Below are 12,372 nucleotides of genomic sequence, written 5' to 3'. Positions count from 1 at the left end.
TTCAAAACATGTCTCCATCACACCAAACAGAGCATTACAGCGTACCCTAAACCCCTGAAGGTGAACTTTGCAGCTGGAGGGGGGTTCAGGTAAGAGGGTGGACGGGGCTTACCGTGGTTTGGCTTGTTGCTAATGCCGTACAACCCACCAATGACGTATGAAACCGAATCCGGATTTTCTGAGCGGCTCTCACATACTTGGGTCAGGAGGGAAAGAGAGACAACCTTTTCTTCTGAAACTTTCTGAGACTCTTAACACAGGGGAGACATATCTATGGATTCTATATATTTTTTGCAAAATAGGGGACCCGTTTGGATTCTACGACATAAAATACATCAGTAAACCACACACTTTTAACGTCATAAAAACCAGTGTCTAAATGAGTCGACTAAACGTCTTCACGCCCAACATTAGCCGCCTTTAGCTTAGCGGTGGTGACGTGAAGTCATGTGACCGTGCTGTAGTTCCTTTATAGCCCAACATTAGCCTCCTTTAGCTTAGCGGTGGTGACGTGAAGTCATGTGACCGTGCTGTAGTTCCTTTATAGCCCAACATTAGCCGCCTTTAGCTTAGCAGTGGAGACGTGAAGTCATGTGACCGTGCTGTAGTTCCTTTATAGCCCAACATTAGCCTCCTTTAGCTTAGCGGTGGTGACGTGAAGTCATGTGACCGTGCTGTAGTTCCTTTATAGCCCAACATTAGCCGCCTTTAGCTTAGCGGTGGTGACGTGAAGTCATGTGACCGTGCTGTAGTTCCTTTATAGCCCAACATTAGCTTCTTATTTCTGCATACAAGTGGTTTTAATATGTAGGGATTAGCCTGTTGAACTATACATACAAGTATGATAAACGTGTGTTTGCCACAGAGCTTATTTTCTGCAATATTCCCGAATCCATTACTTTTGGTCCAATGAGCCTTTGCCATGCTAACTCTTTAGCCTCTGTTGCTACGCTCACTGTTAAACTTTAAGCTAACTGGCTAACTGTGACCTGCTGCAGAGGCTGGCGATGGGCAAGAACTGTGCAATAGTGTTTTTACTCAAGAGGGGGAATGAGTTTAATGTGGCCTGAAGCGATCAGATAATTGGCCGGTGAGGAAGACATTAAACCAACGTGGAGGAAAACGTGCGAAAGCCGAGGAGCCTTTGGTGTCTTTAAAGAAGGAGCGTCTCAGTGATGCTGCAACCAGTGATCAATCAGAGCCGGCTCGATACGTGGAAGCCTTTATCCAATGACCTCACTCGGGCCGATGTGGGCCATGAATAATAAAACAAATACATCTCGGCCAGAGTCCTGTGTAATTTATGGAGGAATCAGAGGGTCTTCTAAAGGGAAAATTAGTCATTTCTAGCAGCTCCATGCGAGTGCTTCCTAGAACTATGCAAATGAAAATGGAATTGAAGCCTAGCGTAAGGGTACCCAAATGTTGTGGAAGAAAAAGCTGCTTTAAAGCTTTGTTTTATTTTTCAATGCAACGCTTAATCTGTAATTCTAAGAGATAAGTGTTTCCAAGTTCATTACGGAGATAAAACCCCGAAATCCCCCCCCCCCCCACCCCCCCTTAAAGCAGGCTGCAGGCTACATCTGCACAGAACATTAATTTTTAATATATTCTAAGATACTGGGGTAAATGTTTTTTAATCTGTTCTATCAGATTTGGGCAAAGGGCCACGGTGCAATTGCATTCACTAATTATTACACAGGGAAGGAATTCTAATTAATTGAGTGTTTTACTGCAGAACGGGACAAACCAATGAAGAACCGCACTAAGGCATGGCTGTCAGGTGCTCTTACACTCACTGTGTGATGAGGATGGTGTGCTTAAGGTAGGATCAAATGTTGCCTGTATGGTATTACACACTATTAAAGGAAATGGCATTCAGATGAGAACTTGTTTCAGTTACAGATGGTTTCAGTTGTCTAGATGAAGATGTTAGAGAGACACATTATGTGGGGAGAGGCAGTCAAAAGTTTATAGTTGTAACTCATTATTTACTGTTGTCACAAGTGATTTACTAATGGAAAATCGAAGCTGTTTGGATGAAACTGTTCAGGTTCAGTTTCAGGTTATGTATTTGTATCAGTAGGTAGATTTGGCTTGCAGATAAAAGACAAGGGATCCACCACGACACACATTTTAAAACAACACAAACAAACAGACTGTCTTTTAAATGTGACTAAAGGCTTTAATGGTGACGGCTGCTAACCAAGTACCTGTGAAAATGTACGCTTCATTCTCCCCTTATGAAGAAATTCTGTTTAGTTATGCACTTGCACACGACCATAATGCATCCGCACTAAAGCATGGTTTACTTTTCAACACATTAGGTTTAAAAAGTATGATTTAACAATTAAAAAAATGATCAAATGCATCATTAACTTTAGATTGTGGTCTTCTTCTCGACACATTGGTCAACATATTTTGTCTGTGAAATATTACACATGACAAGTGTTCATTGGTTTCTTCCAGCGACCTCTACAGTGACAAGCTGTTTGAAAGTCAGACTCTTTTCCCATGACAGAAACAGGGATGCTCAACCAAACATGTCTGCTCTCAGGTAGTAGCAGAACCCATCACCGGCAGGATCATTATCCTGACCAACATATGCAACAGGATGCTGTTTCCTCTGACCTGTCTTGGTGTACGCCACCATGACGTTGGTTCTCGTCCGGAGCAGCTTCTTAAAGTCTTTGTGGTCGCTGACCTTCTCTATGAGAGGAGACACCTTCAGCGCCTGGAGCAGCGGCAGCAGCCACACCTGGAGAACACACACAAGCATTTATGTTGGAAAACGTATTGAAAGCTGACATTAGATGGACGGATCAATCGCATTTTATTTGTGAGGCTCTCTAGCACACATTAGTTGCCTCCAGGTTGTACAGCTTCAACACCCTCTGTCCGTAAACCCTTGTACAAATGGAAAAGCCCTCCTATGAACTTCACTAATGCTCTGAAAAAGCTGCTAAAAAGGAAAAAGCGTTTTCCTTGGGCAGATGAAAAAGTTTGTTGAATGGCTCAAGAACGCAGAGGAGGAGTCCGCGTCTGAGGAAGAAGAGACAGACGGATGACCTCCGGCTAAAACTACCGCCTTGATTTGTATTTTTGCATTATCATAGCACCAGATGCAGTAGAGGGGACTAATTGCCGAATTCTGTCTGTATTTAGTTGTCCGTAGACCCTTCAAACCCTCCAATGAACGTCACTGATGCTCTGAAAAAGCTCTACTTTTTTAGCTGCTTTCCTCTTAAACGTTGCTGTTATTCTCCCCGTCAAAATGTGAGTTTTAATAACCTTCACAGGCAACCGTTGGGGTTTGGACTTTAAGACTTGTTGTAAAATTAAAGTGTCACAAGCTATGTTAGGGATGAGTTTGATCTAAGTGACAGAGGTCGATGCAGAGCTACACTTCTAAAGCAGTCCGTAGGAGTTGCTGAGAGCCATGCTGTACCTCTTTACTGTGCTCATACTGGCCATCACCCCCAGTTTAGTGTTATATACTCTGAAGTGGAAGCTATAGGAGAGCTTCAATACATCTTATATGGAAACTGATTTATTTTTCCAACAGACAGGATGTTTCCTTCAGAACGGACCTGTGCAACAGATGGGTGCATCTGCTTCATTAGTCCGAATGGCGCATTCGACTTTCCCTAAGTTGGGCTAATGGTGTGTAGCACCTAATATGGATAACAAAGCCCCATATTGAGAAGCTTGCACTTTAATCAAAGAGCAGTAAAAAAAAAAACAAGAGTGATTACACTGGAGCCGTATGAAGTTAATTCCCTGCATTCTAATGGTCTCCGTGCCATCACCATTCATTAAAAACCTCTTAGTTTCTGCCTACGGAGGACTAAATTAGACACAAAACATCGTCTGCTCGCTCAGCGGATCCGGCCTGATGAGTGATATCACCGGGAATGAAAACAAGCACCTGTCAGGCTCATTTTCTCATTTTGATTCACAACTGGGTGCTCTCCTGAGGGAGGCTGATGGGAATCTTAAAAAAGGACACTTTGCACATGAGTACATTTGTAGATTAACAGAGAGGAGGCAGTGAGACGAGCAGAGCCCTTGTGTTTCACACTAACAGATTTTATTTGTTTGTGTTGATCTGGTTTTATTTTGTCACTCGATGTCAGTGCATGAGGCCGATCAGGTTGATGCAAGGACAAGATAAACACAAGCTGTGTGACCGTTTGTTTTCAGACATATGGGAATCACACTGCGGAGGGGGGGGGGGGGGGGGCTCAGCAACATGTCTGTGTAGGTGAGCATTTAGAGAGCGAGGGGATGTTAGGAAATGATTGCAGGCTGTGTTATTGCCTCAGCCCAGAAGTTGTGTTTTTTGGGGGGGATATTTATCAGCAACAAACAATATAATGACTGCCTGATTGAAATAAACTCTGAGGATGCTTAAAGGAATCCTCCGATTGAAAGCTCCAGGAAAGTTTGCTAAATCACAGAAGTCAAAATATAACACACATTGTACGTGATAGGCTAAGGGCGGGACATCTCTAACCGACTGACCGATTAACAACAGAGTTCACCAATCAGAGCAGACTGGGCTCTGGTTTCAGACAGAGGGTGAAAAGAGGTGCTGCAGCACAGGCAGTATGAGAAACATAAAGAGCTTTTTGAACATTAAAGCATGGAGACATGTCCCAGGAGAGACACTACATACTGATATGAACCTGCTAATGTGTCTTCTTCAATACGCAACGAGTTGTTGTCTCTCTTCTAATGAAAACATCTCCATCGATGGAATATTTAGTTTAACATAAATAAATATCTGCTTGCCATATAACTGATTTACTTTTGCAAACTGCCATCTCTGCACAAACCAAGTGTAAATAGACTATTGAGTTTTCTACCGTCACGGTTTCTTAGAAGTATTGATTGTGTTTTGAACAGTAGATTACAGTATTCAACACGCTGTAAACCGACTGACGCTCATTCACAGATTTAAAAACAACTACAGGTAATCAATAAGCAATGTGCAAACACACTATTAACCTCCTGCAGCATGACATGTACAGGCTTTAAGCTTCCCCCACACCATCGGGGAAGCTGAACAACATAGATGCTATTAAAACAATATAGCATGAGGCGCTAACGTCACTTCCAGTCAAAATAAGCCCCGCCCACTTCCAGGTGTAAATCCTGCATTCGAGCAAGGTGGAAAACAATGGTGTCTTCATGTCTTAAAGCTGCTGAGTCATATATTCCACCTCCAACAACAAATAAATCCAGAGCTCTGGTTTCTTTACTTCCTCTCCAGAAAGAAGGAGAGTAAAAGAAAGGATCAGAAATCTCAGTCTCAGTGTCAGCCTGCTGCCTGCCACTCGTCCCCCGGCAGACCCACCGGACATCCATCCCCTATTTATTCTCCGTAAACTGTCTCTGCCGTCTGACCAGACATCTGACTCCATCTCCATATTTCTGGACTCAGTAAACCCTTTCTGACCCACAGAGAGATTGTTTTCTCGCATCTCTTTAACATTTTACGGGGGAAATCTGCATTTTGGTTTGAGGGGGCACGCCGACAGCTTCCCTACAAAGAGTTATAATGACTGTTTCAGAAGAATCGCTCAACTGGAGGATTTTTAACAATTAAAACACACACTAGCAGCTGAAATGGAAAACTTGAATGAAGCAGAGGATTCTATCCAGAGTGCGTTTTGGGCGATATGAAGGATGGAAGTAACAAAAATTAATTGATAGTAAGAAAGCGCTGCGGGGAGGATTTATGCTCTTGTCTGTGAGTTATCTCCTCGAGTGTTGCTGATATCTTCTCTTCTGCTCACTTTGTACAATACATTTCCAACTTGAACTGCAAATGATTAATGTGAGAAAGTGATGATGAACGACATTTTTATCAGATCACGGTGGTGTGAATAAAATAAAAACACTTGTAGAGTTATCTCTCAGTGGTTCAGTTGAAATGAAATTCATCACATGGACTTCTTTAATATTACTCTCATTTAAAAAGGTCCTTATTTGTATTCACGCTCTATCTGCATTAAATGTTTCCTTTCAAAAAGGGACAACAGCATTCAAAACTTGGAAGAACATTTCAGAGGTAAATGATGTACTTTTACTCCACTGCATGTATTTAATCCTTTAGTTGCTAGGCAGATTAGGAATAATGATGGTAAATATAACCAGCCCTTAAATCAGACTGTAGTTCACCTGCAGTAAATCCAGCAGCTACCCTGCAGTATACAAAGCCATTCAAACTAGCTGCACCTTTACCAGCTCTGAGAACACTTTGATGATCAATCATTATAAAACATATCAGAGATATTATTCTGAAATGGACCAATCAGACAATGACTACTTTTACTGTCGCTACTTTAAGTACATTTAGAGGAGAGTACTTTCTACTTTCACTGGAGGAACATTTAGAATACTTTCACTGTGACAGAGTATTCCTACAGTCTGGTACTTCTACTTTACTCAAGTACAAGACCTGAGTACTTCTACTTTACTCAAGTACAAGATCTGAGTACTTCTACTTTTACTCAAGTACAAGACCTGAGTACTTCTACTTTACTCAAGTACAAGATCTGAGTACTTCTACTTTTACTCAAGTACAAGACCTGAGTACTTCTACTTTACTCAAGTACAAGATCTGAGTACTTCTACTTTTACTCAAGAACAAGATCTGAGTACTTCTACTTTACTCAAGTACAAGACCTGAGTACTTCTACTTTACTCAAGTACAAGATCTGAGTACTTCTACTTTACTCAAGTACATGACCTGAGTACTTCTACCTCCTCTGTTGAATACAACACAATTTAACACCTCTAAATATATGAAGCATCAACCTCTCACAGAAACGGACCACTATGACCTTAAAGACGGTTTATTGAACTGTATTTTGGACGTATGTGTGCCTGTGCACGGATACTGACACGTGTGATAAGCAAATTACAGATCATACGTGTATCAGGATCACAACATTAAAGGGAAGAGTTCATTAAAAATGACCTTGTCGAATTCACCGTTTCCACCGTGATCAAAACACAAGCTCTGTTCAAACGCCACGTAATCTGCTCTGTGTGAAGGCGCTCACAATCAGACGGCAGCGTAAATGTCAACTGGCATGTACTAAGTGTGACCTCTGAAAAAATAATCAATTTCCATAACTGTTATCTACCTGGAACTCTTTCATCATCGATCAAACAGGAAGCGGGATAATGCCTTTTCTGATCACATGACTCTAAAAATCTATTACGACATTACACATCCTCCTTCCTTATTTGCCATAAAGGTACGTCCCGTTACGTTGCTGTAAATACTGTGGCTGTTTCTAAGCAGCAGGTTCCCGGCCTCTTGCCTCTGAGCCCACACCCTCCATCTGGTGCCACAAACCTGCTTCAGAAATGCCATATAGTTCTAAGGGGCCATGCTAAGTCAGCACAAAACACACCGGTGTTTATCAGGCACTTGCCTCAGGTTTCTTGGGGCCTAATGAGCCATCAGGTGTGTGTGTGTGTGTGTGTGTGTGTGTGTGTGTGTGTGTGTGTGTGTGTGTGTGTGTGTGTGTGTGTGTGTGTGTGTGTGTGTGTGTGTGTGTGTGTGTGTGTGTGTGTGTGTACTGGCTGAATTTAAAGACAGGGCATCCGATAGCACACGCTAACACTGATCCAGAGGCTTCTTAGCTTTCAAATGAGCAGAGGAAGAGGCAATTAGCAGCTTCAGCATCCATTACAGTTCAGCTAGCAGCAATGGAAGACAGGGAAGCCGCTACGCCTGCTAACGCGCTAACAAACGGCTTCTGTTGAGATGATTTCTAATAACTATGCACCATATAAAACATGAACTGGTCCAGGCTTTGTAAATGCAAGGTCTTTTCTGTTCTATATTATTTCGAAAATAGATCATTTTGCAGGTTTTATTCGACTGTTGTTCAGACAACATTTGAACACATCCCCCTGGCTCTAAGGCAAGTTTATTTATATAGCACCTTTCAACACAAGGCAATTCAAAGTGCTTTACGAAACTGAAAGACATTAAGAGCATTTAGAAGTAGTGCAGCATAAACACATTATCAAAAGGCATTTAAAAACAAAGATAACTAAATAAACTCAACAGGTAGAAAATACATGAATAGAAGTTATACTGCAGAATAAAAGTTACAGTGCAGAGTTAAATAAGAACAGTTCAATTAAAAGCAGCGGCAAGAAGAAATGTGTTCAGCCTGGATTTAAAAGTACCTGCAGGGTTCTGGGAGTTTGTTCCAGAGAGCATATTAACTGAACGCTGCTTCTCCTTGTCTAAGGCAGGTAACAAAGATAGGTGTCGGACATTTGAGAAACTTAATTAAAAGTCAGTCCCTTCATTATTAAGATAGCTTTTCAAAAATGAGTTGCAGCCACCCTTAGGAAAATCCTGCTCAACGCAAACAGATACATCAAAATGCATGCATTGGGTAAGTGGTGAAAAAGAAATGCTTCCCAATAACCAAACTTTTCTTTCAGATAAACAGGGAAGCAGAAAATCTGTGTTGGGGAAACAAATCAATAAGGGCTAACCTTGCTTATTATGTGAACCTGGTAAACAGGTCGGGTCACACACATCGATTATTCCTGGCTGAAAAAACATTTGGAGTTTACCCGCCCTGGGCCACAGATAAATTGTTAAGTGTGTCTGCTGTGTGTGTGTGTGTGTGTGTGTGTGTGTGTGTGTGTGTGTGTGTGTGTGTGTGTGTGTGTGTGTGTGTGTGTGTGTGTGTGGAGAAAGTTTGGATTTAATTGTTTTGACAGACAGACCTCTACCACCCAGACAGATGACCTCTAAGCGCTGCAGTGGTTTGTAGCGTCTATTGAGGTGCAACCTCCATGTGCCCTGCTGTGCTACTGTACCAGTACACTACACACACACACACACACACACACACACACCCGCAGAGACAACACAGGCTACTAGTGGTGGGTGAAATTAGTCACAGCTTTATAGCAACTGCGGTATGTCATTATCAGTGCTGAAGCTTGGATTTATTTCCTATTATCCATTATTTTCAGTCAATAAAATATCCAAATTATTGTTTTAAAATAGGCAAATCACAATATCATAGGGTTACATTTCAAACTGCTTAATTTTTCTAATTCAAAAGTGTCAAAAGTACTAATTTTACAATGAAATAAAAGCCCATATTCTCGCACAATTCAGCAATACAACACATTCTTTGAAAATGCAGAATCCTCCACACCCAGACCAGAAATAACCAAACATTAAATACGATAACTTAAGGAGTGTCATTTCACTATACCGTGCATTTGGTGTGGCTGTAAAAACAAAAAAGCTGCAAATCAGCATGTTGTCACAATTTCTTTTCACAGCCTGTATGTTGTGGCACAGTTCCAACATGTTAACCCGTGTCACTGTACACACACACACACACACAAGATCCACTCCACCCATGTTTGCAGTGGCTGCTCTGCAACAGGAAGCGGAACAGGACAGCGACTTTTTTATACTCGTGTGACAATTTATAAGGAACACTTTACAATATGGATGTAGTATTTCTTGCTGTACTGCATTTGTTTCAGCTATGTATCCATCACACATTGACAAGGGAATGTATGCAAAGCACATGCAAATGATCTTACCTCCACTTGAAAGTGCTCTGGATACAATCTTCAAATGAGGGATAAGCTCCAGTGGACCGTGTGCTTGGAATACTAACTAGGTCTCTTTAATGGAGACAGGTATGTAGCCTAACGCACAAAAGAGTACAAAACTCAACATTACATTCAGACAGTAAATCAAAGTTTCATTGTGAACTTTTCCCCTGAATTGAAGCTACAACTCTTCCCAACACTAAATAAAATACAGACAAAACAACACAGGACTCACACCATATTCAAATGTAACACTCACATAGAGCTTTTACTTAAGTTATCAAGCAAAAATACCAAACATGTGAATGACTTATTTAAGTGTTTCGGACCGGGGCAATTTGAATAGTTTGGATTTGGAACATTTGCATATGCATTCTCATTATCAGATAAGAGAAGCAGGCGATAGAGCGTGAATTGTTAGCTGCAGCCCACACAGACCACACACTTTCCATGGAGGCAAGAGTAGTTTATATTCCCTCACCAATTCACTTCTCACAGTCACATGACACGGAGGATACTACACTTCTTCCAAAGGGCACATCTGTTAAACACAGAAACTAGAACACCCCCAGCAGAGAGTAGCAGAAACATTTGTTCCATGTCACCAACATTCAAACTTTCAATTCCCTTTACAAACTCGGTCGGCTGAACAGATCGGCTTCTGAGACTGTGAGTCATGCTGCGTTATTAACACGTAGCTACCGAGTGGATGAAACTAAAAAGAGCAACACGTTAAAAAGGGTATTTCCTGAGAAAAGGTTCTCAGATCAAGCTGTTTTCCAGGACGTTAGTTTTGGCCAGAGGTGTAAACTAACTACTGGATTTAGGTACTTTGAGGTACTTGTACTTAACATTGTTTGAGTACTTCTACTTTTACTCAAGTACAAGATCTGAGTACTTCTACTTTTACTCAAGTACAAGATCTGAGTACTTCTACTTTTACTCAAGTACAAGATCTGAGTACTTCTACTTTTACTCAAGAACAAGATCTGAGTACTTCTACTTTTACTCAAGTACAAGATCTGAGTACTTCTACTTTTACTCAAGAACAAGATCTGAGTACTTCTACTTTTACTCAAGTACAAGATCTGAGTACTTCTACTTTTACTCAAGTACAAGACCTGAGTACTTCTACTTTTACTCAAAAACAAGATCTGAGTACTTCTACTTTTACTCAAAAACAAGATCTGAGTACTTCTACTTTTACTCAAGTACAAGATCTGAGTACTTCTACTTTTACTCAAGTACAAGATCTGAGTACTTCTACTTTACTCAAGTACAAGATCTGAGTACTTCTACTTTTACTCAAGTACAAGATCTGAGTACTTCTACTTTACTCAAATACAAGATCTGAGTACTTCTCCCCCCTCTGATTAAGCTGACCAGTGTCCTTTATATTATTCGGGAATGGGTCATTGTGCACAATGACTACTTTTACTTTTGGTACTTTAAGTATATTCAGAAGCCAATGCTTTTGTACTTTTACTTGAGTAACATTTTCATTGCAGGACTTTTACTTGCATCAAAGTAGTCCTACACTCTGGGACTTCTCCCTAACCTAAAGTACACAATCCGAGCACTTCTCCCACCTCTGGAGTTATAAGCTACCAAGTGAATGAAAGCAGCACACACTGAAGAGGTGTTGCTGAGATACAGATAAGTTCCTCAGGTCTTGTCGGTGTTAACGTGTTCCTTGGACGGTAGTTATGGCTCTCTCGCAGGGGAGGGACCGGGTACACAGGCGACCGTTGGCCAGGAAAACCCCGCTTAATGTGGGCAGCTACATTCAAAACCCCGGTGATCTTACCCCAACAACCGCACAGCTCTCACATCATTCCTAACTGCTTACATTGTTTCCAAGTTCAGTCAAGGGCTGTCAACTTTACCTCCTGCACCGACAGGCTATGGACACGGATTTCTAATGTCGGTTCTCCCTCCTTAACGCCTCTTAACGGACACAAATCCCTCCGCCATGTGCATAAAGGACACCGAACAGCCCTGACCGTTTACCGGACACACAGACAGGGGTTTGTTTGACTCACCAGCAGCACCAACATGAACATTTTCGCCTCTCTCATCCGACTCCCGTGGCGCTGGTTCCAAGAGGCCATGATGCCGTTGCCACGTCTGGATACGCAGGCGCAATCGCTTTTCCACGGATTCTTTGGCACCGCGCAAAGCTTCATGGGAAATGTAGTTGTTATGGGGAAGATTCGGCTCGAGGTGTTCCACCCACCTGGCAAATCCACCATGGATAGCAATGAGTCAGAGGGAGGAGAAGTACTCAGATCTTGTACTTGAGTAGAAGTAGAAGTACCATAGTGTAGGAATACTCTGTTACAGGTAAAAGTCCTGCATTCAAAATGAATTGGTTCAGTTAAAGTACAAAAGTAAAAGCATAAAAATATACTTAAAGTAACAAAAGCACGAGTATTCAGATAGATAGATAGATAGATAGATAGATAGATAGATAGATAGATAGATAGATAGATAGATAGATAGATAGATAGATAGATAGATAGATAGATAGATAGATAGATAGATAGACCTTTTTTCAATTTAAAATTCTGACTGTTTTCCCAAATTTCGACTTTCTCAGAATATGAAAATTCTCACTTTTTCCCCTAAAATCTAATTTCTCTTCCAAAATTTAAACTTATTTCCCCATTTTTTTTAATACATTTCTGACAATTTTTTCAAAATCACATTTTTTCCCACAAAATCTAACCTTTTTTTCAAATGACTGAC

General features: G+C 41.3%; 1 protein-coding gene across 1 annotated transcript in view; it reads right to left on the bottom strand.

The window, feature by feature from the left end:
- Window positions 1-11,739, bottom strand: part of pdia5 (protein disulfide isomerase family A, member 5) — a 55,840-nt gene extending 44,101 nt beyond the window's left edge. The window contains exons 1-2 of the mRNA XM_063887521.1: window positions 11,667-11,739; window positions 2,632-2,758 (exon numbers count right to left, since the gene is read on the bottom strand). Coding sequence (XP_063743591.1) covers window positions 2,632-2,758; window positions 11,667-11,735 — 196 coding nt within the window. The 5' untranslated portion in view covers window positions 11,736-11,739. The remainder of the gene's footprint in view (window positions 1-2,631; window positions 2,759-11,666) is intronic.
- Between the last annotated feature and the right edge of the window lie 633 nt (window positions 11,740-12,372).

Source organism: Eleginops maclovinus, chromosome 7 (genome assembly GCF_036324505.1).
Source record: "Eleginops maclovinus isolate JMC-PN-2008 ecotype Puerto Natales chromosome 7, JC_Emac_rtc_rv5, whole genome shotgun sequence".
Lineage (NCBI taxonomy): Eukaryota > Metazoa > Chordata > Actinopteri > Perciformes > Eleginopidae > Eleginops > Eleginops maclovinus.
This window is presented reverse-complemented; position numbering and strand designations above follow the sequence as displayed.